At 42.8% G+C, this 26,583-nt stretch overlaps 1 protein-coding gene across 4 annotated transcripts in view; it reads left to right on the forward strand.

Moving 5' to 3' along the window:
* atf7a (activating transcription factor 7a) overlaps window positions 1-26,583 on the forward strand; it is a 50,459-nt gene that overhangs the window by 15,852 nt on the left and 8,024 nt on the right. The window contains exons 2-8 of one of the 4 annotated variants that reach the window (XM_055930930.1): window positions 8,560-8,631; window positions 20,270-20,381; window positions 21,791-21,921; window positions 22,175-22,351; window positions 22,728-22,915; window positions 23,215-23,299; window positions 23,746-23,865. In XM_055930930.1, the coding sequence (XP_055786905.1) occupies window positions 8,584-8,631; window positions 20,270-20,381; window positions 21,791-21,921; window positions 22,175-22,351; window positions 22,728-22,915; window positions 23,215-23,299; window positions 23,746-23,865 (861 nt within the window). In that variant the 5' untranslated portion in view covers window positions 8,560-8,583. Of the gene's footprint in view, window positions 1-8,164; window positions 8,632-20,269; window positions 20,382-21,790; window positions 21,922-22,174; window positions 22,352-22,727; window positions 22,916-23,214; window positions 23,300-23,745; window positions 23,866-26,583 lie in introns of those variants that run through there. The other 3 variants (XM_055930931.1, XM_055930932.1, XM_055930929.1) reach the window with 3 other exon arrangements.

Raw genomic sequence — 26,583 nt, forward strand, 5'->3', positions numbered from 1 at the left:
CCTCAAAAAAAGAATGCCGGACCCACCAATCCCTGCAAAGTAGAATAGAATAGTAGTCGAGGCTAAAAGTGTCGGCTCGCAATGCACTTTAATGAATGCTCATGTGGAAGCCTACCGTTTCTAAAACAGGCAATTTACTGTTAATCCCTGTCATTTGGTTATATTAATTTCTGTTAATGCATGTATTAATTACAGTAATTGACTGTTCTCCTTCTCTGAGCGGAAACGTTGTTTGCAGAGTTCACATCCTGCTACACTTGTGAGAAACAAGTTTTGGTTTATTTCATACCATCATTTACGCGCTCCATGTGAGCAATGAGCATGTGACTGGTCTCTCTGTCCTGGTAATGTTGACAGAGCGAGCATAGAAGTACCTGGCCTGCTTCTAACAAATGTCAAATGTAGGAAGGAGCCCAGCTGGGCTTCTCAGTAATGTTTTCTTCACCTCACACAGTAAGTCAACAAAGTCCTTTTAAATATACAGTACCAGTCAAAAGTTTGGACACCTACTCATTCAAGGGTTTTTCTTTATATCTTTATAGTGACTATTTTCTACATTTGTAGAATAGTGAAGACATCAAAACTATGAAATAACACATGGAATCATGTAGTAACCAAAAAAGTGTGTTAAATCAATCAAAATATATTTTATATTTGAGATTCTTCAAAGTAGCTACCTTTTGCCTTGATGACAGCTTTGCACACTCTTGGCATTCTCTCAACAAGCTTCACCTGGAATGCTTTTCCAATAGTCTTGAAGGAGTTTGCACATATGCTGAGCACTTGTTGGCTGCTTTTCCTTCACTCTGCGGTCCAGCTCATCCCAAACCATCTTAATTGGGTTGAGGCCAATTAATGAGGTGTTAATTCATAGTTGATGTTTTCACTATTATTCTACAATGTAGAAATGAGTATCTCTACCGCTCCTGCTGTCTCTAGAGAGTTGAACAGGTAACACATCCGGTGAACAGGTCAGGGTTCCATAGCCGCAGGCAGAACAGTTGAAACTGGAGCAACAGCACGGCCAGGTGGACTGGGGACAGCAAGGAGTCATCAGGCCAGGTTGTCCTGAGGCATTGTCTTAGGGCTCAGGTCCTCCGAGAGAAAGAAAGAAATAGAGAATTAGAGAGAGCATACTTAAATTCACACAGGACACCAGATAAGACAGGAGAAATACTCCAGATATAACAGACAGCCCCCCGACACATAAATTACTTCAGCATAAATACTGGAGGCTGAGACAGGAGGGGGCGGGAGACACTGTGGCGCCCCATCCGACGATACCCCCGGACAGGGCCAAATGGGCAGGATATAACCGCACCCACTTTGCCAAAGTACAGCCCCCACACCACTAGAACCTTCCAGAAGGACAACTATCTCAGCAGCACTCAACCAATCAGTCCAGCATCCTGGAGTCGGCTCTTCACTGTTGACGTTGAGAATGTTGTTTTGCGGGTACTATCTAATGAAACTGCCCGTTTGAGGACTTGTGAGACGTCTGTTTCTCAAACTAGACACTCTAATGTACTTGTCCTCTTGTTCAGTTGTGCACCGGGGCTTCCCAGTCCTCTTTCTATTCTGGTTAGAGCCAGTTTGCGCTGTTCTTTGAAGGGAGTAGTACTTAGCATTGTACGAGATCTTCAGTTTCTTAGCAACTTCTCGCATGGAATAGCCTTCAGTTCTCAGAATAAGAATAGACTGACAAATTTCAGAAGAAAGTTCTTTGTTTCTGGACATTTCGAGCCTGTAATCGAACCCACAAATGCTGATGCTCCAGATACTCAACTAGTCTAAAGAAGGTCAGTTTTATTGCTTCTTTAATCAGGACCACAGTTTTCAGCTGTGCTAACATAATTGCAAAAGGGTTTTCTAATGATCAATTAGCCTTTTAATATTATATACTTGGATTAGCTAACACAACGTGCCATTGGAACACAGGAGTGATGGTTGCTGATAGTGGGCCTCTTTACGCCTATGTAGATATTCCATAAAAGATCTGCCGTTTCCAGCTTCAATAGTCATTTACATCATTAACGATGTCTACATTGTATTTCTGATCAATTTGATGTTATTTTAATGGACAAAAAATGTGATTTTCTTTCAATAACAAGGACATTTCTAACTGACCCCGAACTTTTGAACGGTAGTGTATATCCTACGGGACATTAATAACTGTAATATATTATGTTTCACCGAGTCGTGGCTGAACAACGACATGATTAACATACATCTGGTGGGTTTTAAGCTTTTTCGGCAGGATTGAACAGCAGCCTCTGGTAAGACAAGGGGAGGCGGCCTATGCATATTTGTAAAAAACACCTGGTACACGAAATCTAAGGAAGTCTCAAGGTTTTGCTCGCCTGAGGTAGAGTATCTCATGATAAGCTGTAGACCACACTATTTTCCAAGAGAGTTTACATCTGTATTTTTCGTAACTGTCAATATACCACGCAAGACCGATGCTGGCACTAAGACCGCACTCAATGAGCTGTATTCGGCCATAAGCAAACAGGAAAACACTCACCCAGAGGCGGTGCTCATAGTGGCCGGGGACTTTAATGCAAGGAAACTCAAATCAGTTGTACATTTCTATCAGCATGTTAAATGTACAACCAGAGGGGGAAAAAACTCTAGACCACCTTTACTCCACACACAGACACACATACAAGGCTCACCCTCCATTTGGCAAGTCTGACCATAAAGCAGGAAGCACCAGTGACTCGGTCAATAAGAAAGTGGTCAGATGAAGCAGATGCTAAGCTACAGGACTGTTTTGCTAGCACAGACTGGAATATGTTCCAGGATTCTTCTGATGGCATGGAGGAGTACACCACAACCGTCACTAGCTTCATCAATAAGTGCATCAATGACGTCGTCTCCACAGTGACCGTGCATACAAACCAGAAGCCATGGATTACAGGCACCATCCGCAATGAGCTAATGGGTAGAGCTGCTGCTTTCAAGGAGCGGGACTCTAACCCGGAAGCCTATAAGAAATCTCGCTATGCCCTCCGACAAACCATCAAGCAGGCAAAGCGTCAATACAGGACTAAGATCGAATCGTACTACACCAACTCCGACGTTCGTCGGATGTGGCAGGGCTTGCAAACTATTACAGACTACAAAGGGAAGCACAGCCACAAGCTGCCCAGTGACACAAACCTACCAGACGAGCTAAATTACTTCTATGCTCGCTTTGAGGCAAGTAACACTGAAACATGCATGACAGCACCAGCCGTTCCGGACGACTGTGTGATCACGCTCCCCGTAGCCGATGTGATTAAGACCTTTAAACAGGTCAACATTCACAAGGCCGCAGGGCCAGATGGATTACCAGGACATGTACTCCGGGCATGGACTGACCAACTGGCAAGTGTCTTCACTGACATTTTCAACCTCTCCCTGTCTGAGTCTGTAATACCAACATGTTTCAAGCAGACCACCATAGTCCCTGTGCCCAAGAACACTAAGGTAACCTGCCTAAATGACTACCGACTCGTAGCACTCACATCTGTAGCCATGAAGTGCTTTGAAAGGCTGGTCATGGCTCACATCAACACCGTTATCCCAGAAACTCTAGACCAACTTCAATTTGCATACCGCCCAAACAGATCCACAGATGATGCAATCTCTATTGCACACAACACTGCCCTTTCCCACCTGGACAAAAGGAACACCTATGTGAGAATGCAATTCATTGACTACAGCTCAGTGTTCAACACTGTTGAACTGGTGTTCAACACCATCGTGACCTCAAAGCTCATCGCTAAGCTAAGGACCCTGGGACTTAACATCTCCCTCTGCAACTGGATCTTGGACTTCCTGATGGGCCACCCCCAGGTGGTAAGGGTAGGTAACAACACATCCGCCACGCTGATCCTCAACACGGGGGCAGTCCCTCCTGTACTCCATGTTCACTCATGACTGCACGACTCCAACACCATCAAATTTGCCGATGACACGAGTGGTAGGCCTGATCACTGACAACAATGACCCAGCCTATAGGGAGGAGGTCAGAGACCTGGTCGTGTGTGCCAGGACAACAACCTCTCCCTCAATGTGATCAAGACAAAGGAGATGATTGTGGACTACAGGAAAAGGAGGACCAAGCACACCCCCATTCTCATTGACAGGACTGTAGTGGAACAGGGTGAGAGCTTCAAGTTCCTTGGTGTCCACATCACCAACCAACTGTCATGGTCCAAACACACTAAGACAGTTGTGTGGAGGGCATTGCAAAGCCTATTCCACGTCAGGAGACTGAAAATATTTGGCAAGGGTCCTCAGATCCTCAAAGGGTTCTACAGCTGCACAATCGAGAGCATCCTGACGGGTTGCATCTCAGCCTGGCATGGCAACTGCTCGGCCTCCGACCGCAAGGCGCTACAGAGGGTAAGTGCGTACGTCCCAGTACATCACTGGGGCCAAATTTCCTGCCATTCAGGACCTCTATACCAGGTGGTGTCAGGAAGGCCCTAAAAATTATCAAAAACTCCAGCCACCCTGGTCATAGACTGTTCTCTCTGCTGCCACACGGCAAGCGGTACCGGAGCACCAAGTCGAGGTCCAAAAGGCTTCTCAACAGCTTCTACCCCCAAGCCATAAGACTCCTGAACAGCTAATCGAAGGGCTACCAAGACCCTTCTTACGCTGCTGCTACTCTCTGTTTATAATCTATGCATTGTCACTTTAACTCTACCTACTAGTACATATTACCTCAATTACCCCCGCACATTGACTCTGTACCGGTACCCCTTGTATATAGCCTCGCTTGTTATTTCACTGCTGCTGTTTAATTATTTGTACTATTTTCTATTTAACACTTTTTTCTTTTTTTCTTAACTTCTTAAAACATTGTTGGTTAAGGGCTTGTAAGCATTTCACTGTAAGATCCTACACCTGTTGGATTCGGCGCATGTGACAAATACAATTTGATTTAATTTGAAGTCTGAATGTCCTTGAGTGGCCCAGCCAGAATCTGGACTTGATCTCGATCTAACATATTTCGAGAAACCTGAAAATAGCTGTGCAGTGACGCTCCCCATCCAACCTGAGAGCACTTGAGAGGATCTGCAGAGAAGAATGGGAGAAACTCCCCAAATACAGGTGTGCCAAGCTTGTACTGAGTAAAGGGTCTGAATACTTATGTAAATGTGATATTTCAGTTTAGTTTTTTTATACATTTGCAAACATTTGATAAACCTGTTTTTGCTTCGCCATTATGGGGTGTTGTGTAGATTGAGGAGGGGGGGGGGAGTATTTCATCCATTTTAGAATAAGGCTGTAATGTAACAAAGTGGAAAAAGTCAAGGGGTCTGAACACTTTCCGAATGCACTGGACTAACATTAAGAGTTTCCTAAAATATATATATCTTTAATAAGACTCAAACGCTCCTTTTCTGATTTAATCTAGTAAAAGGCCTATTTTCAGTAGCTTAAGCTACATGATTTCTCTCGACGGCCTTCTCTCTTTGAAGAACTTCGAATGACCGCAGCAGCAAGGTCTGTGACGTAATGTGAATATTTTGGGAAAAGTGGGAGAGAACCCATCCGACTTTGTTTGAATGGTTTTGTGCGTCAAGATTAGAATCTCTATTTAAAAAACTATTTTGTGCAGAAAAGCCAACAGACAAGGACAAGTTAGGCATATATCTTTATTTTGACTCTGTTAATGTTGTGTCAATACAAAAATGCAACAGATCCTGTCCAACCTGGCATTTCTTAATTTGTTGATTCATATTTAAGTCATTACCTGAATAATAATGAAATGCCATTATAATTACGAAGTGTAATAGCTTGTTTCAAGAAGCATATCCATGTAATCAAGTGTACAAGTAAAAGTCTGTCCCTCACCCCTCCTGCTCCGTCCAGTTGTTGTCCTTGATATGGCACACACAGCCTGTTTGTTCACACGATGAGTATAACGAGTTGCTGGTGTATTGTGGTGTGTAGATGGACTGAAGTCACACATCTCTGCCCAAATGGACTCAGAGGAATGTGTTTTAGTGTGGGCAGCGGATGAGGCCTAACACCAGCCTACTGTATTGGCTTGCTGCTCTCCGCTCCACACACAAGTCTGCATCCCAAATGTCATCCTATTCCTGATATTGGGGACTACTTTTGACGATAGCCCAATGGGTCAAAAGAAGTGCACTAAATATGGAATAGGGTGCCATCTGGGACGCTGACACAGCCTGTGAGGTCTGTTCGGAATCAAACCCTCTGCTCCTCTGCCTTGTATGTGTTCCGCTTCCTCCTTTGATCTCACTGGGGAAGGATAGACCAGCCTGCTTTTTATAGGCAAATAACATGCAGCCTTTGTATTTTTCGAGAGAGTCGAGAGATTCAACAGTGGAAACATGATAAGTGCTACTAAAACCAGTGGTCTATAAAAGGTTGTAAGTCGAGTACTAGGCTATGTAAATGTGCAGTTACACTGCGGTTACACAGTAGGCCTACCTGGCAATGTAATTACTATGTAAAAAGGCCTATAACAGGTTGTAATTACATGGGTTCTTACAGATATTTACATGGTTACAGATCTACATGGCATCTTCATTGGATGTTATTGGAGGAGAACGTGATGCTGTTGTATAATCTGTTGTGCATTAGTGTGTGTGTGTTGTAGGACTTGCGTTGTGTAATAGTTGTTGTCAGACGTCATCTAGAGGCTTGTGCTGGGACATTAGGACAGAGTGCTGCTGAAAAATGTATGCCATAACGCACCCCACCCCCAAGTATCATCTCTTCTCATCCTTCCCTCTCCTGTCTCTCCATCCCTGTCTTCTCCCATGCTCCACTTGAAGTCAGGTTGTGAAGTTTAGTAAAGATAACTTGGTCATTCAATGTTAATGACCTATCCCCAACATTACATCACATCCCATGATAAACATTTCATGACCAAGTTATCTTTACTAAACTTCCCAACCTGTCTTCACTGTGGGGGAGAGGGAAGAGATGAAAAGCGAGAGGGATAGAGAGGGTGGGATAGAAGAGAGGGGGAGCAGAAGAGGGAGGAAGAGGTGAGGAGGAGAAGAGCGAGCAAGGGAGGGGAGGAGTACTCCACAGAGACAGTTGACAGACAAAGTTGAACCCAGGCCTGTAACCGCCAAACAAGCTTTAGATCATGTCAGTTCAACTGTACTCACACACGGTCGGGGAGGAGAAACTTAACGGTGTTGTGTGTGTGTTATGTCACATTTGTTAATAGTAGAGTATAGGCCTATGCTCGGAAATGTGAGTTGAGAGAGGTGGGTGAAATCAACTGAAACTGCAGATTAGATAGAGAGAAGGTGGGTGAAATCAACTGAAACTGCAGATTAGATAGAGAGAAGGTGGGTGAAATCAACTGAAACTGCAGATTAGGTGGGTGGGCCTAAATGGCCTAAGAGGAAATGTCCTGAAACAGGGAGGGAATTTGTCCAATACAATCTGATTTTGTCCAATGCTTGTTTTCTTTGTTCGTTGCATAATGTTTTGCTACGTTGTGCACTAATGAGTATGACCCAGAGCAGCATAGGCCTACATCTAATTTACAGTGTTGTACCTTATTGGCAACAATTTTTGATGAGCGAGTTTCAAACTCTTGACAATTCACACCTTCCAACACCAGCTGAGAGTAGCGTGTCTCCCATTCATCAACTGTAGTGACCTTCCCTTCTTAGCTATGCGCTAGGTCTCTTCTCGTTAGCCTAGGGGTTCTTGGTATGGCATTCTGAACGTGCTTGGTTTCTGTTTTGCTTGTGGCAGTAAAGTCACTGAGAAAGTGGGGTGACAGCAGCAGACAAGAACAGGCAAATGAGATCACACGATAAGGGTTATGTCCAAAATGGCACTCTATTCCCTATGTAGTGCACTACTTTTGCCCCGGGCCCATGGGGTTGAGGTCAAAAGTAGTGCACTATGCAGTGAAATAGGGTGCCATTTGGGATGTATCCGAGGTGAGATGAAAGATGGTTGTTGAGGGTCACTAGGGGATGTATGGCGCACAGATATTTGAGCTGTGGAATTAGAGATGACATCCTTCAAAAAGTAGACGAGGGGGGGGGGGGGGCATTGACGTGTAGGCTACTGGACTATAGAGGGGTAGTTGAATCTGAAAGATTGAGGGAGCTGGCAAAAAGAGGGAGAGCGAGAGAGCCTACAGAAAAGAAGAGCGAGAGACGGAGTCAAGAATGGGTGCTTGGGGACTAGTGGTGGGTGTGATGGAGAAGTCTATGTATTAACCAAATGCTAGCTTCCTTCTCTCCTGTAAGCTTCTCCTCATTCATTGGCCAGCTGAAAGACCCTGGTATGAAGGAAACGCCACCAGGGAGACCTCATCTCGCTGCCTAGCTGTGTGTGTGTGTCCGTGTGTGTTTTCCTCCCTGCTTGGGTAGGTTATTTTTAAATCCATTCTGCTTCCTGGCTGCCCTGACTATAGCTAGCCTACCAGCAGGACAGGAGTATTCCTGCTTTGTTGTTTTCTGGAATAGTCTACTGGAGGACCAACTGAACCGCTTTGAGGAAACTAAGAAAAGAAAAGAAACGACAACAATGTTCTCTTCTCCTTTCCCACAGTTACATTGCAAACTCTTTGCAAAGATGGGGGACGATCGACCTTTTGTGTGCAACGCTCCGGGCTGTGGACAGGTAAGCCGTCAACTACCTCTGTCTTGTCTCGGCTTTCAGGTGTGTGTGTGTGTGTATGTATGGTTGTACTTGGTATTTGTGAGTGTGTTTGTACAATAGTGTGTGTGTGTGCGCTTGTATGGTTGTACTTGGTATTTGTGTGTTTGTATAATAGTGTGTGTGTGTGCTTGTATGGTTGTACTTGGTATTTGTGTGTTTGTATAATAGTGTGTGTGTGTGCTTGTATGGTTGTACTTGGTATTTGTGGGTGTGTGTGGCTTTGTTAGTGTGTGTTGTCTATAGCAGTTGACTCTGGAATAACTCTTAAGTGAGCATCCTCCTCAATCAGTTGATTGGGAAGTTGAAACTGACGATATTCATTCACACTCTACATGGTCTAGTTCTGTAGTGAAATGAATGGAATTTCCCACTGCTGTCAGTGGAATAGAACATGGGTAGAGAGTAGACATGTTTTAGTTAGCTGGCTGAGTGACCACATGGACAACACATTCCTATTGCCAGTCTGTTTCTGTTCTCTCGCCAACTCCTTATTGGCTTGACAATGACTAGCTAGGAAGCTAGAATTGCGAAACAATTCTAATGTAGACTATTTAATGGATTAGCTCTGCTTATTCTGTTTCTCTGGAAGAGCCCTCATGGACGACACACACACACACACACTGATCGCACTGTTAGTGATAGCTAGCTAGTCGAACATGGGTCTCTCGGCTACTTCTGTTTCTCAGTGAGAGCCCACATGGACAATACACTGATCACTGACAGAGACAGCTAGCCTAGCGGTGTTGCGATACATTGCTAACAAGGATGTGTCTCCTCCACTCAGCCAGCCAGTGAGTCACAGGCAGCAGGGCAGTACAGATGAGTAATCTAGGCGCCGTTATTGTTTCAACCTGTCTCTGTCTCACTTCTACTGCCCTGCAGACACAGAGGTTGAAGACCCATATAGTGACTCGGCTGGGCACTAAATGTCTGTGGCTGACGGCATCCCAAATGGCACCCTAGTCCCATAGGGCTGTGATCAAAAGTAGCGCACTATATATGGAATAGGGTGCCATTTGGGACGCAGCTGTACTGGAGGTTAGCGACGTGCAACACTAGTGACTGCTTTGGCAGTTAAGTATGTCTACGACTACACACGCCACAATCATGTCTAATGTAATGTTGGTTTTGGCCAGCAGAACATGATGAATAGCAGTCATAACAAGACAGGTGTTGTTGTACTCTGTCCTAAGGTGCTAGATTTCACCTATAAGCTAGTTGTTTTAAAGCCTAGTACAACATTACAATACAATCCCAGTGAAGATGTTAAGAAGACGTCTTTTCAACACCTCGTGCTCTCTGGTTCTCCCCTCCTTGACTATTGATGCCATGACTTAAGACTTATACGCCTTGTTATTAGGTAACATTATAAAGGCTCCCACATGCTTATAAAAGTGTTACCACATATTTTACTGTGGACAGCTTGCAGACAACAGATGACTGTGTTGTTAAGAGAGTGGAGATGGGATTATTGATGTTATTACTTTGTCTCTTTTTTATTATAGAAGAAATCATTAGTGTTGTAGTCTGTGTTGTCCTCAGCATTTTAGTGTTTAGACACTGTACCGCACACACACACAGTAACTTGCGTCTGGAATGAATCATTGATTGCTTGTTGGCTCCTTTTCCCTCTCGGAACCTTCAGGACACCTAGGGACTCAATTGAAGTTACCACAACACTGAGTTTAGCTTCCACTTGACTTGCTTCTGTTAGGATATTCAAGTTACCACAACAAACACTTTAGCTTCCACTTGACTTGCTTCTGTAAGGACAACAATGTTGTAACATATTTAATTTATTGACATGATTAATTTATTAATCAGGTACAAAAAGGCTACAATGGATGCTAAAATAAAAAGTACAGGATGTCCTTTGAGATTTGGTTGAATCAACATTGATGTCTGTCTGTAGCTGACTTGCTAGTGTGTGTGTGTGTGTGTGTTAAGAGTTGGGCGATATTATGATAGTATCGTCTATCGGCGATGATTGACAGCCATCGTCGATGGTGACGACATCGTGATGTGACGGACAATGCTTTAGCTTATTTGAACTTGACTGGCGCCGCGCAGGAAAGAACGGAGTCTCAAAGTGCACAGCACAGCAGCACAAGTGGCATTCTGGGTAATTCCTATTTGCTAAAGCCAATTTCAATAAGTATGTTGCATACAGAACGCAAGCGAGGAATATAGGCCAGACCGAGCCGGTAATTCCACCGACGCGGCGTAAAATGACACTACTTAACTATCTTGTGTCTAGCTGTTTAAAAAAAACTTAGGCAATAGGCTTCTCTCGCCATTCGATAGGCTATGAACATGACTTTGGGCAAAAGGCTTCTCTCTCCATTTGATAGGCTATGAACATGACTTTGGGCTATAGGCTTCTCTCTCCATTCGATAGGCTATGAATATGACTTTGGGCTATAGGCTTCTCTCTCCATTCGATAGGCTATTAACATGACTTTGGGCTATAGGCTTCTCTCTCCATTCGATAGGCTATGAACATGACTTTGGGCTATAGGCTTCTCTCTCCATTCGATAGGCTATGAACATGACTTTGGGCTATAGGCTTCTCTCTCCATTCGATAGGCTATGAACATGACTTTGGGCTATAGGCTTCTCTCTCCATTCGATAGGCTATGAACATGACTTTGGGCTATAGGCTTCTGTCTCCATTCGATAGGCTATGAACATGACTTTGGGCTATAGGCTTCTCTCTCCATTCGATAGGCTATGAACATGACTTTGGGCTATAGGCTTCTCTCTCCATTCGATAGGCTATGAACATGACTTTGGGCTATAGGCTTCTCTCCATTCGATAGGCTATGAACATGACTTTGGGCTATAGGCTTCTCTCTCCATTCGATAGGCTATGAACATGACTTTGGGCTATAGGCTTCTCTCTCCATTCGATAGGCTATGAATATGACTTTGGGCTATAGGCTTCTCTCTCCATTCGATAGGCTATGAACATGACTTTGGGCTATAGGCTTCTCTCTCCATTCGATAGGCTATGAACATGACTTTGGGCTATAGGCTTCTCTCTCCATTCGATAGGCTATGAACATGACTTTGGGCTATAGGCTTCTCTCTCCATTCGATAGGCTATGAACATGACTTTGGGCTATAGGCTTCTCTCTCCATTCGATAGGCTATGAACATGACTTTGGGCTATAGGCTTCTCTCTCCATTCGATAGGCTATGAACATGACTTTGGGCTATAGGCTTCTCTCTCCATTCGATAGGCTATGAACATGACTTTGGGCTATAGGCTTCTCTCTCCATTCGATAGGCTATGAACATGACTTTGGGCTATAGGCTTCTCTCTCCATTCGATAGGCTATGAACATGACTTTGGGCTATAGGCTTCTCTCTCCATTCGATAGGCTATGAACATGACTTTGGGCTATAGGCTTCTCTCTCCATTCGATAGGCTATGAACATGACTTTGGGCTAAGGCTTCTCTCTCCATTCGATAGGCTATGAACATGACTTTGGGCTATAGGCTTCTCTCTCCATTCGATAGGCTATGAATATGACTTTGGGCTATAGGCTTCTCTCTCCATTCGATAGGCTATGAACATGACTTTGGGCTATAGGCTTCTCTCTCCATTCGATAGGCTATGAATATGACTTTGGGCTATAGGCTTCTCTCTCCATTCGATAGGCTATTAACATGACTTTGGGCTATAGGCTTCTCTCTCCATTCGATAGGCTATGAACATGACTTTGGGCTATAGGCTTCTCTCTCCATTCGATAGGCTATGAACCTGACTTTGGGCTATAGGCTTCTCTCTCCATTCGATAGGCTATGAACATGACTTTGGGCTATAGGCTTCTCTCTCCATTCGATAGGCTATGAACATGACTTTGGGCTATAGGCTTCTCTCCATTCGATAGGCTATGAACATGACTTTGGGCTATAGGCTTCTCTCTCCATTCGATAGGCTATGAACATGACTTTGGGCTATAGGCTTCTCTCTCCATTCGATAGGCTATGAATATGACTTTGGGCTATAGGCTTCTCTCTCCATTCGATAGGCTATGAACATGACTTTGGGCTATAGGCTTCTCTCTCCATTCGATAGGCTATGAACATGACTTTGGGCTATAGGCTTCTCTCTCCATTCGATAGGCTATGAATATGACTTTGGGCTATAGGCTTCTCTCTCCATTCGATAGGCTATGAACATGACTTTGGGCTATAGGCTTCTCTCTCCATTCGATAGGCTATGAATATGACTTTGGGCTATAGGCTTCTCTCTCCATTCGATAGGCTATTAACATGACTTTGGGCTATAGGCTTCTCTCCATTCGATAGGCTATGAATATGACTTTGGGCTATAGGCTACACTTTGATCGTTTTATGCTTTCTCCCGATCAAACAATAAACGTAAAGGAGTTCCATCTTAAAAAGTTGTTTGAATAGCCTAAAAACCTAAGGTAGCCAGAAGACTGCACTATTTTTTTTAATGAACATCCATACACCTATACAAGTCGCTCTGGATAAGAGCATCTGCTAAATGACTAAAATGTAAAAATGACTAATAATGAAAGGGAGCGAGAGGGCGAGAACAAACCATATCAATAGAAAAACGTAATGACAAGTTTTAAATCAAGTTTAAGCTTATTGAGAAAGAAATGATCCATGCGGGCCAGAAAAATCCCTTCATGCAACATAAAAAAATAAAAAATAAAAATCTAAGACAAGTTAGTCACAGTCACTTAGTTGCCAAATATTCTAGCCTGGTGTTGTCCTAAAGTTGCTGCTTTCAAAAATCGCAAGAATGTAAGTCTAATAGCCTAGGCATAGGCTATTCTCAATCAAAGATTTACGAGAGATAGAAGAAACAATATTATTTATTTATTATTTTATGGGGCTAATTAAGCAATTTATTTTCCAGTTCTGAAGAACCTAGAGTGCTCCCTTACTCACTACGGTAAGACCGTTCCTCATCAGACAGTCACTGTTCCATCATGTGCGCCGTGCCACACACACACACACATACACACACACACACACACACACACACACACACACACACACACACACACACACACACACCTGTTCTATGCTGCAGCTCCTCCACCAGAAATAAATATTAGAAAAGATTTGCCTGCACTTAGTCTCTACCCAGGCTTTCAACATTATCTTTCGTCATGATTTGTCCTGTTGAAGCATTCGATTTCACGCTATAGCCAAACTGTCATTTTAGCTGAGTAAAAATAATATGGGGTTGGCCAATAGGGGGCAATACCCTCGTATATCACAATGTGGGGTTTTATGGCTACATAATCACGATAGGATGAAGATTGACATCGCCCAACCCTAATGTCTGTCTGTCCCTCTCTCTCTCTCTCTGTGTGTGTGTGTGTGTCAACATGTTGTGAATCATCATAGCATAGTGTGTTGATGCTCCTTGGGTGTGTTTTGACACCTTCACACTCAACCACTTGGCTGCCGTTTTGTGTCTGTCTGTTATTCAGTCCGAACAGAACAGAAGATTCATTTTATTCAGGTCCAGACCTTGTCTTGCTATGGCACATAGCATATTCATACAGGGAAACCTTGTCCTGGTGTTAGTCTGGCCTTTCCAAGAATCCTTCTGTACAATTTGAGTTTACAGCGACAGGGTCTCCATTTTGACCTGTTTGCTATTTATTGTTAGATATGATAATCCTTACTTCCAGTATCTCCTACGTACGTACAAGTCAGAGAGACTAATTTTAGATGGTTTCCCCCAGCCCAACCCAGTTGTCTTGGTCACAGGAAAGATACTGTCAGTCTGTGAGACGTATGAGTGTATTGGTGACGCTGCTGCTAGCTGGTACTGGCTAAAAATATGCTCCTGACACTTGACAGTGTTTCCACTTGGCTCTCTCTTTCTCTGTCTCTCTCTCTCTCCCCCCTCTCTCACAACTGAACTTGTTACTGTGACACTCACGCAGCCAGAAATAGCCTTCATTTCAGAAGAAGACGGAGGAGAAACTAAAGCCTGCGTCACAAGTAGCACTCTATCCCCTATGTAGTGCACCACTTTCGACCAGAGCCTTTGGGCCGTGGTCAAAGTCGTGCATTAAATAGGAAATAGGGTAACGTTTGGGCCTCAGCCTAAATGCTAAAGCCATGATGATTAAAATTCCACCTACTGCATCCCCTCCTGATTCACCTCCACGGTCGCATTCATCAGGGTGAAATGTATCAAAAAGTTTTGTAACAGCAAACTAAATTGTTTTTCTTATTGGACATAGTGACACGTAGTCCATCACGGTTTCAGCGTGTTTCCTTCCGTTTGGTGCCTAATGAACACAATCTAGTTCTGTAAACTAAAACTAAACCAAAGCAACTCCAAAAGGGAAGAGAACAAATACAGAAAGACTGACCGAGGAAGACTATTGTAGCACCTTGGTGTGCCTGCCTGACTGGCACATGTGTGTCCTGTCTTTTGTAGATGGGCTGGAACTAGAGAAGAACACATACCTTGAATAAACACATACTTGTGCTCTAGGCTACTTGTTTACTGGACCATAAGTCTTACAAATGCAGTAGTAGAACAAGTGCACAGCAGATGCTAGATCAATTTTTTTAACCTTTTTTATTTTACTAGGCAAGTCAGTTAAGAACAAATGATGTGCAGTAAGCCAACAAGCAGGCCTAGCATTCCACTTCCCTGCTGAGCAAGCTGTTGAGTCAATGTGTTTTCAGTGTCAGCAGCATTTTGTGGCATATAGCGATAGTCAGCCATGGCTTTTCCAAGACATGTTGTCTAGTTTGAAAGGGCTGCGGTACAAAAACCAGAGTGTATTGTACATAGAGGTCGACCGATTATGATTTTTCAATACCGATACCGATTATTGGAGGACCAAAAAAAGCTGATAGCGATTAATCGGCCGATTTTCTTTTTATTTATTTGTAATAATGACAATTACAACAATACTGAATGAACACTTATTTTAACTTAATATAATACATCAATAAAATCAATTTAGCCTCAAATAAATAATGAAACATGTTCAATTTGGTTTAAATAATGCAAAAACAAAGTGTTGGAGAAGAAAGTAAAAGTGCAATATGTGCCATGTAAAATAGCTAATGTTTAAGTTCCTTACTCAGAACATGAGAACATATGAAAGCTGGTGGTTCCTTTTAACATGAGTCTTCAATATTCCCAGTAAGAAGTTTTAGGTTGTAGATATTATAGAACTATTTCTCTCTATTATACCATTTGTATTTCATATATCTTTGACTATTGGATGTTCTTATAGGCACTTTAGTATTGCCAGTGTAACAGTATAGCTTCCATCCCTCTCCTCGTCCCTACCTGGGCTCGAACCAGGAACACATCGACAACAGCCACCCTCGGAAGCAGCGTTACCCATGCAGAGCAAGGGGAACAACTACTCCAAGTCTCAGAGCGAGTGACGTTTGAAACACTATTAGTGCGCACCCCGCTAACTAGCTAGCCATTTAACATCGGTTACACCAGCCTAATCTCGGGAGTTGATAGGCTTGAAGTCATAAACAGCTCAATGCTTGAAGCACAGCGAAGAGCTGCTGTCAAATGCACGAAAGTGCTGTTTGAATGAATGCTTATGAGCCTGCTGGTGCCTACCATCGCTCAGTCAGACTGCTCTATCAAATATCAAATCATAGACTTAATTATAACATCATAACACACAGAAATACAAGCCTTTGGTCATTAATATGGTCGAATCCGGAAACTATCATTTCGAAAACAAAACGTTTATTCTTTCAGTGAAATACGGAACCGTTCCATATTTTTTGTAATGGGTGGCATCCATAAGTCTAAATATTCCTGTTACATTGCACAACCTTCAATGTTATGTCATAATTACGTAAAATTCTGGCAAATTAGTTCGCAACGAGCCAGGCGGCCCAAACTGTTGCATATACCCTGACTCTGCGTGCAATTAACGCAAGAGAAGTGACACAATTTCACCTGGTTAATATTGCCTGCTAACCTGGATTTCTTTTAGCTAAATATGCAGGTTTAAAAATATATACTTCTGTGTATTGATTTTAAGAAAGGCATTGATGTTTATGGTTAGGTACAGTCGTGCAACGATTGTGTTTTTTTCCGCAATTGCGCTTTTGTTAAATCATCCCCCGTGTGGCGAAGTTGGCTGTCTTTGTTAGCAAGAAATAGTCTTCACACAGTTCGCAACGAGCCAGGCAGCCCAAACTGCCGCATATACCCTGACTCTGTTGCAAGCGAAGTGACACAATTTCCATAGTTAAAATAAATTCATGTTAGCAGGCAATATTAACTAAATATGCAGGTTTAAAAATATATACTTGTCTATTGATTTTAAGAAAGACATTGATGTTTATGGTTAGGTACACGTTGGAGCAACGACAGTCCTTTTTCGCGAGTTCGCACCGCATCGATTATATGCAACGCAGGACACGCTAGATAAACTAGTAATATCATCAACTATGTGTAGTTAACTAGTGATTATGATTGATTGATTGATTGTTTTTTATAAGATAAGTTTAATGCTAGCTAGCAACTTACCTTGGCTTCTTACTGCATTCGCGTAACAGGCATGCTCCTCGTGGAGTGCAATGTAAGGCAGGTGGTTAGAGCGTTGGACTAGTTAACCGTAAGGTTGCAAGATTGAATCCCCGAGCTGACAAGGTACAAATCTGAAGAAGAAGAAACTGAATGAAAGAGAGTAGCCTACAGGCCAGGGATGAACAACCGACAGCCAAATCGTCTGTATGGGCCTCATTTATGCACATTGTATATAAGGAGGGGAAAAAGGTTGCCCATATTTTAAAGACCTTAGCTTATTGCATTTTAGTTTTATTTAGTCAATTTACTAGTTTATTTAATTTATTTGTTTAGGCTTGGCCTATTTAGTAGGCTATCTTAACTCTACCGCTTCTCTCTCCGGGATCCTCCTCATCAAAAAAGCTGACCAGCATAGCCTAGCCTAACGGGACATGGATATCATATAATATAATTTCATGAAATCACAAGTCCAATACAGCAAATGAAAGATAAACATCTTGTGAATCCAGCCATCATTTCCGATTTTTAAAATGTTTTACAGCAAACACAATATGTATTTCTATTAGCTAACCACAATAGCCAAACACATTTCACCATGTTTCCACCGCATAGGTAGCTTTCACAAAACCCACAAATAGAGATAAAATTAATCACTAACCTTGAACAACTTCATCAGATGACAGTCTTATAACATCATGTTATACAATACATTTATGTTTTGTACGAAAATGTCGCTTATTTGAGGTATAAATCATAGTTTTACATTGCAGCCACCATCACAAATAGCACCAAAGCAGCCAGAATAATTACAGAGAGCAACGTGAAATACATAAATACTCATCATAAAACATTTATGAAAAATACATGGTGTACAGCAAATGAAAGATAAACATCTTGTGAATCCAGACAATATTTCCGATTTAAAAAAAAAAGTGTTTTACAGCGAAAACACAATATAGAATTATATTAGCTTACCACAATAGTCAAACACACAAAAACATTTATTCACCGCCAACATAGCTTTCGCAAAAACCAGCCATAGATATAAAATTCATCACTAACCTTTGGACAACTTCATCAGATGATAGTCTTATAACATCATGTTATACAATACATTTATGTTTTGTTCGAAAATGTGCATATTTAGAGCAGCAAATCGTGGTTATACATTGTGAATACGTAGCAACAATTCACCAGAATGTCCGGAGATATTTTGGACACACCTAATCTAACCAAAGAACTCATCATAAACTTTACATAAAAATACTTGTTGTATGGCAAATGAAAGATACACTGGTTCTTAATGCAACCGCTGTGTTAGATTTTTTAAAATAACTTTACCACAACATACAGCATGCATTATTGTGAGACAGCGCTCACCTATTCTCCGCCGTGTTGGAGTCAACATATTACACAGAAATACGAAATAACATCATAAATGTTGTCTTACTTTTGCTGATCTTCCATCAGAGTCCTAGGTCCAGAATAAATCGTTGTTTGGTTTTAGAATGTCCATTTCTTCTGTCGAATTAGCAACTTTGGCTAGCATTGTGGAGCGCACGTGTCCTTCATCTCTTGGTGCATGGAACGAAAAATTCAAAAATTCCCAATAAACTTTGAATAAACTGGTCAAACTCGGTTGATCCATCTTTATGATGTTATTATCATATGTATCAAATAAAATGAGAGCCGGAGCAATTCGTAGTGTATACCGAACGCTTTTCAGAAGACAATGTGAGGTTCCCCTGCGCGCCGTCGAAAACTGACAAAAGACCGGACCTGCCACTCCAAAAGCTCTTATTCGGCCTCACATCAAGCTAGACACCCCATTCAACCGTCTACTGCCTGTTGACATCTAGTGGAAGGCGTATGAAGTGCATACAGATCGATAAATAAAAGCCAGTTGAATAGGCAGGCCCTGACACAGAGCCTCGTTTTCAGATTTTTCACTTCCCTGAATGTAAGTTTGCTGCCAAATGAGTTTTGTTTTACTCACAGATATAATTCAAACAGTTTTAGAAACTTCAGAGTGCTTTCTATCCAATAGTAATAATAATATGCATATTGTATGATCTAGAACAGAGTACGAGGCCGTTTAATTTGGGCACGATTTTTTCCCAAAGTGAAAACAGCGCCCCCCTATTCACAAGAAGTTTAAAACAAATATAAGTAAGTTGAATTACTCGAGTGATAGGCTATTTGTAGGCATAAAGCTGGGACTCACTCGTACGCAAGTTTCGTGGCTTTCATTCAAAATAAATAAGTTATATATTTTAATGCAGAGTTACCGACACATTCTTTCTGATCGTCTTTAATAAACAACATCGTTGACCAAGTTAATCTGCTCATGTTGTGTTTGTACAGTAAACTGATATTGTAGAAAATATTGTTGCATTATGTTGAAAGGCTCTCGATTTGATTCATTGTGTAAGGATAAGAAGAATCAGGACTTCTCTCTTCAATGATTCCATTTTTATTAACTCTCCGGACGGTAGGCCTACATGTTCGCTTTAAATCCCAATTGTTGCAAATGAATGCAGCAGACTCCATCCTTCCGTAGACTATTTAACATTTATTTTTAATTTGAAGCTTGAAAACAGGCTATAGCCTACCTTTTAGTCTAAATCAATTATTATCAAAACAGTTAAATAGACTAGATTTTAATGTTAAACAGTATAAGAATACAGAATATTATAGTAGGTTACAGACTAAAGTGAATTATTTGCTGGTCTCCGTATGTAAAAGCTAAATTAAAAAGAAATGTTTTGAAACAATTTGGATTGAATGCAGACCCGATCCAATTTGGATTAAGTTCTCTCTCAACTCTGACATGTTTCGAGTCACACCTGGTCCACCTCGGATCTGAATCGGATCGAATATTGATTTTCAAAGAAAATTACCGGATCCTGTCGGGGTCGGGGGGGAATTTCTTGGATCCGGTTCGGATCTCATTTCGGTATCCGAGGAGACCTCTAGTTGTGTGTGTGTGTGTGTGTGTGTGTGTGTGTGTGTGTGTGTGCATGCGTTTAATCAGCTTCATAAACTCTCTCCCTCCCTCTCTTCAGAGGTTTACCAACGAGGACCACCTGGCTGTACACAAACACAAACATGAGATGAGTCTGAAGTTTGCCCCTGCCAGGACTGACTCTGTCATTATCCAAGGTACTGGTTCTCCTAGTGAGTCTGGTCTATTCAACTTTATTACTCTACTGTTTGCACTGTCGCCTCTTTACTTTGGTACTCTTGTCAGTTGTTGAGTACCCCAAAATGTCACTTGTTGTGCTCACCAAAACATTTCAGTCAGAAATAGCATCTCTGTCACCACCTGTCTAGTTTTATTTCCCTGAAGACCTTTAGTTGAATATTGGTTTATTTTGATTATCTTTAAAGCTACAATCCTTAGTTGAAGAATAACAAAGTGTCACCCTGCCTTTGTTTTGGGGGAAAAAAGCTGAGGGAAGGGCCTGGAGAAATGTAGCCTTTCTCAAATTCATAGAGCTAGGGATGCAATAAATGACCTTCCATGATATCCAAATGATAGTTTTAACTATTGTTTACAAACATTGGAGTAAAACAAGGAGGGAGTTCTGTTATCCTGAGCCGTGGTGCACCGGTGTATGGTCCGTAATGTGAAAAGTCAAAGGTGGTGAGGGAGGAGCGCCCTTCTCAAATCTGCGCCGCACTGTCAGGCTGTCAACAAGGCAGCGTGGTGCAACGTCCAGAAACATACAACCTAAGAAGATATAGTCTCGAAAACCCAACCCTAGGCGACACTGATGGACTCTCTTGGCATAGACGAACTACGTCACTGCCTACGGCGATAAAGGGGAAAAAACACATTCTGGGGACTCTCCCAACGAATCACGAGGCAGACATGCCAGACCTCCGCAATTCAAAACCCAAGTTTGCAGGCATAACCTTTGTAGTGGTCGTTGACGCAAACTAGGTGTCAAGCCTGTGATCTCCATCTTGCTAGCTACAATTTTATTCTAGCGGATATTGTAATCAAGCAGATAAAGTAGTGATGTAGGCAGAGATGTCGTTCTTCTATGCCAAAAGAGTCCATAATTGAAACCAAAACCTAGACACTTGCCTAGGGTCGGGTTTTTGAGACTATAAAATGTATGTTCAAATGTTCAAACTTGTTTTCATTGGGAAGGCAGATAGAGTTAAAAACAAAACAATCACTTTTGCATGTGAAAACACAGAATCCTCATGCCCTGGAGGCAGCCCGGTTCCAAAACTAATGCAGTCACTTTTCACCCAGTGCAAACTCCTTCCACTGGGGTAACCCGGGCCAGATAATCGAATGCCCTCAAGTTTATATTTTGGGTTCTGATGGGTTATGGTAGTTGATATAAACTCATGAGCCGTTTCTAAGTTATATTATTCAATAATCAATGGGTGTATATATATAATTAATTTATAGGTCCAAAAATGTATGTAGCAACTAAGGATTCTAGCTTTAAATCTCTTTCAGAATAAAACATCCATTGGCTGTTTTTTTTGCACGGTAAGTATGGGGGAAAAAAGGTGAGAGATTTTCTAAAATAGACGTTTCTGTTTTTCTCTTCCTCCTGTTCCAGACCAGACCCCTACTCCCACTCGCTTCCTGAAGAACTGCGAGGAGGTGGGGCTGTTCAACGAGCTGGCTAGCTCCTTCGCTGAGGAGTTCAGGAAGGCCCAGGAGGATGACGACAAGCGGGCCAAGAACCCTGTGAGTAGAACCCACGTTTGCCTAATGAGTTACTCTATCTGAGACCTGAAGACTTGCGTAAGCTCTAGGCTTTAGGTCAGTGGACTAATGGTATTGTTGCGCGCAGAAGACCAGGATCGGAACCCAGTCAGTCACATGAGCAATGGGGTGGAATGGGATTGGAGTCCTGGATCTTCTGAAGGGCTATCTCTCCTGTGCTTTGTAGTGTCTCACAGTCTCCCTCTCCCTCCCTCTCTCCCCCCCTCTCCTCCAGCTCCCTGCCCCGAACAGGGAGGTGGCCCTGGACATGAGCCTGCAGACGCCTTCAGCGGAAGCCGTGAAGGTGAAGGAGGAGACGCCTGTTGAGGTTGACTCCTCCCCACCAGGAAGTCCAGATTCCTTTTCCAGCATGTCAGACAGTAGCAGGGACACCATGGTGAGAAGAGGAAAGGTAGGGGTCAAAACTAAGGGGACATGATTGACCAGCAAACCCATGTTGAATGACCTAATTGGTTAGGATTAGAGTTCTGGGTTGGCATGCCAGTCACGTTCCTTCAGTCACACCCAAAGGTAGGGGACGGGAGGGCCAGAGGAACAGGTAGTAAGTATGTATGAGAGACCAGGATGGGCACTGTGGTTTGTTAATGGGGATCGAATGGATGACAGGATAGAGGAACAACATGCCTGCAGTACTCCTCCTTTACTATGTCTATGTGCTATCAAGGAACAATCCAGAATGCATTGGAAACGAGTCATTATTGACCTCATGCGGACCTTATACACATCACCCAGTGTTGAACTCAGCATCTTTCCTGTCTTCTCCTCAGGACACTCCCCCGAGGCCAGCGCTGAGTTCGGCCCCCACCCCCACAATCGTGAGGCCAGGCGCCCTCCCGGTGCGGCCCAGACCAGGCTCTCTGCCTCTCCACCTGGGCTTCGACGCCCTGCAGCCCACCATGCCTTCACCCACCTCTGTCATCACACCCACCCCACCATCCAACCGCACCGTATTGGGGTGAGTGACTGGTCCTCTCGCCACAAACCTGGTTCCAGATCTGAAGATGGCATAAGCAGTTCTGGAACCAAGCTAGTCCCCCGTGGGGCCTGGAGATCCAGTTAAAGATGGCTGTTATATAAGAATCCCACTTCAACCCTTTTTTACAATCCCTACCCCCTAGGCCATTTCTGTAGAACTGAAAGGATTGGATAAGTGTATCCTATATGGTGTAAATTCCACCTAGCCTATCAGAGGGCAAGATGAAGATTTCCAAATTGTTTTCCCCCCACCAGTAACCCTCTACCTCTCTCTTCTAGCTCTCCCACAGGCCACTACCCCATGATGATGCACCTTCCCAACGGGCTCCTCCCTGGACCCATGCAGATACCCTCTGTCATATCTGTAAGTAACCTGCCTTCATCGCTCTGTCCTTCTCTGGCTTGGGACCGGCGGTTGTTGCCAGTTCTGATTCAAGTGGAAGCTGACCATTACCTGGAAGCTGGTCCCCCGTAGCTCAGTTGATAGAGCATGACGCTTGCAACGCCAGTATAGTGCGTTCGATTCTCGGAATGCCCGTATGTAAAATGTTTGCACAGATGACTGGCATTTATTAGAATTATTATTACATTACTAACAGAGTAATAACATATCAGTCAGGGAGCCTAGTTTGATCATATAATAAATAAATTGTACGCTTGCACTAGTTGTCTATAATGAGTATTAATTCACATGGAAGAATACATGAGTAACTTTGAAACACTGACAATGAGTAGTGTCTCACTTTGCCAGCATGAGCCCCAACCTTGGATGTTAAAATGTGTGTGTGTGTGTGTGCATCCTGTCTCTAGCTGGCCCGGCCCATGCACATGGTGCCCAACATTCCCGGCATCCCTGGTCCTCCTCTGGGAGGTGGCAGCAGCGGCTCCAACTCCCCCTCGGGGTACACCACACACTCGGAGGCCAAGATGGTTAGGAACAGATGCATCTGTCTCTCTCTGTGTGTGTCTCTGTCTCTCTGTGTCTTTCTATCTTTCTCTATTAGGGATGCACATTCCTGTACATTTTGCTGCCATCTAACTGACCCTCATTAACCGCTTAATTCGCTTACATTTGTTCCAAACAGTAAAAATGATGTGACCAACAGAAAATACTATGCGTTCATACAAACAACAGACATTTTTGAAACTATTGAAACAATAGCAAGCAGGGTTTTCCATTAGCGCCGGCTGCGGCTTCATACACATTTTCCACTTCAAGAATGAACCATACGCATCTTCTAGTGATCTATTGATAGGATAGGTACCTGTCAGTCACAAAGCGAGCGATGACAGGGAAACGCAGTCTGTCTGTCCCGCCTCACCGGTACAATTTGTGTGCGCAATGGTTGTTTGCAGTCAAATTTCTTTGCACGGAGGAGGGAGAGAGCATGGTGCTCGAGAATTTGCACCTCCCATGTAATGTAAGTGGTAACGATGAGTCAAAATCCTAATTATTGTTTTCTGGTACATTCATATTTCCTAGGCTTCCTTTCCTAGGATTTTGGGGCTTGCCAGACAGTGACGGTAAAGTGAGTGACTCGTCTCGTCAGCCTACCGAATCGCATCGATGAGAGAGCCGTTCATTTGACTCCCTAATTTGCATAGGCTACTTTTTTGGCGATTATCTGCGGGTAAATTATGAAAAGATTAGATGAAGATGGTGAATCATCACTACAGGACCAACAGGTAGTATAGGTAGCCGCATTCTGGTCCAAATATCATAATTAGGTCCCTCACGTAATCCAGGTATTAAAACGGATTTCAACAATATTCTAAAATGTATTTACCTTTAGTAAATCAACTAAATGTATTGAACAATTATTAATTTGCCCAAGTTTATCATAAGACATGAACAGAATGCATCAGTGATACGTATTTCCTGCAACTTTCTGAAGAGGCAATGGGAATGTCTGTGTGTAGATGGAAATGTTTCTCAAAAGCCGTCTCAATGAAATGCTAACTAAAAATTAGCCTATGCTTACCTGACAGAATCATGTCATGATTATTTTCATCAATCCAGCAGATATTTGTTTTGCAAACCAAAAACACATAAGGGAGTTGCAAAGTGCCCTACAAAACACCGCTAAACAACATCCTCTTGCTAGGTGCACACTTGAATAAGAGGGTAACTACACCCAAAAATATACATTTCTCCTGATGGGGATTAAGCATTGTTGTTTGCCCTTACCTAAGGAAATATTAGTGGGGCTCTATGCCACGCCCTTAAACAATTCCCTTAGGTAAGGGAAAAGTATTCCTTAAGGGAAACACTTAAGATGTTTTATGCAACCGGGCCCTCAATTAGAACATTTTCACTTAATTTAAGGGGGAAATTCGCCTTAAAATGTTTGCGACTGACTTCAAGTTAAGTAAACTGTAATGGAAAAGATGAGTAATATTTATTTAAGATGTTTTATCCAACCGGGCCCTGCAGCTCTCGGTGTCTGACAGGTGATATTCCGCTCAAACTAGGCTTTTTAATGTGCGCGGTGCCCGTCTGATAATTAAGATGCATGACAAACTAATGAAAATACACACATGCCAATTTAATTCCACTCAGTTATGCAAATTGACCTATAGACATGTAGGCTCTCTGTCCCCATTGGTCTCCCCCTTTGGGTGCACCACACACTCGGAAACCAAAATGGTGAGATCTATCTCTATTTCTGGCGCTCTCTTGCTCTTTCTCACTCACCTTCTCGCTCTCTGGTTCCCCCCCCCCTTCCCCCTTTTCTCCTTTCTCTATGTATGTACAGTTGAAGTCATAAGTTTACATACACCTTAGCCAAATACATTTAAACTCAGTTTTTCACAATTACCGACATTTAATCCTAGTAAAAATTCACTGTCTTAGGTCAGTTCACCACTTTATTTTAAGAATGTGAAATGCCAGAATAATAGTGGAGAGAATGATTGATTTATTTCAGCTTTTATTTCTTTCATCGCATTCCCAGTGGGTCAGAAGTTTACATGCACTCAATTAGTATTTGGTAGCATTGCCTTTAAATTGTTTAACTTGGGTCAATTGTTTTGGGTATCCTTCCACAATAAGTTGGGTGAATTTTGGCCCATTCCTCCTGACAGAGCTGGTGTAACTGAGTCAGGTTTTTATGCCTCCTTGCTCGCACATGCTTTTTCAGTTCTGCCTACAAATGTTATATAGGATTGAGGTCAGGGCTTTGTGATGGCCACTCCAATACCTTGACTTTGTTGTCCTTAAGTCATTTTGCCACAACTTTGGAAGTATGCTTGGGGTCATTGTCCATTTGGAAGACCCATTTGCGACCAAGCTTTTACTTCTTGACTGATGTCTTGAGATGTTGCTTCAATATATCTACATAATTTTCCTACCTCATGATGCCATCTATTTTGTGAAGTGCACCAGTCCCTCCTGCAGCATAGCACCCCCACAACATGATGCTGCCACCCCCGTGCTTCACGGTTGGGATGGTGTTCTTCGGCTTGCAAGCCTCCCCCTTTTTCCTCCAAACATAACGATGGTCATTTTGGCCAAACAGTTCTATTTTTGTTTCATCCGACTAGAGGACATTTCTCCAAAAAGTACGATCTTTGTCCCCATGTGCAGTTGCAAACTGTAGTCTGGCTTTTTTATGGCGGTTTTGGAGCAGTGGCTTCTTCCTTGCTGAG

Source organism: Salvelinus fontinalis, chromosome 8, assembly GCF_029448725.1.
Source record: "Salvelinus fontinalis isolate EN_2023a chromosome 8, ASM2944872v1, whole genome shotgun sequence".
NCBI classification, from domain to species: Eukaryota; Metazoa; Chordata; class Actinopteri; order Salmoniformes; family Salmonidae; genus Salvelinus; species Salvelinus fontinalis.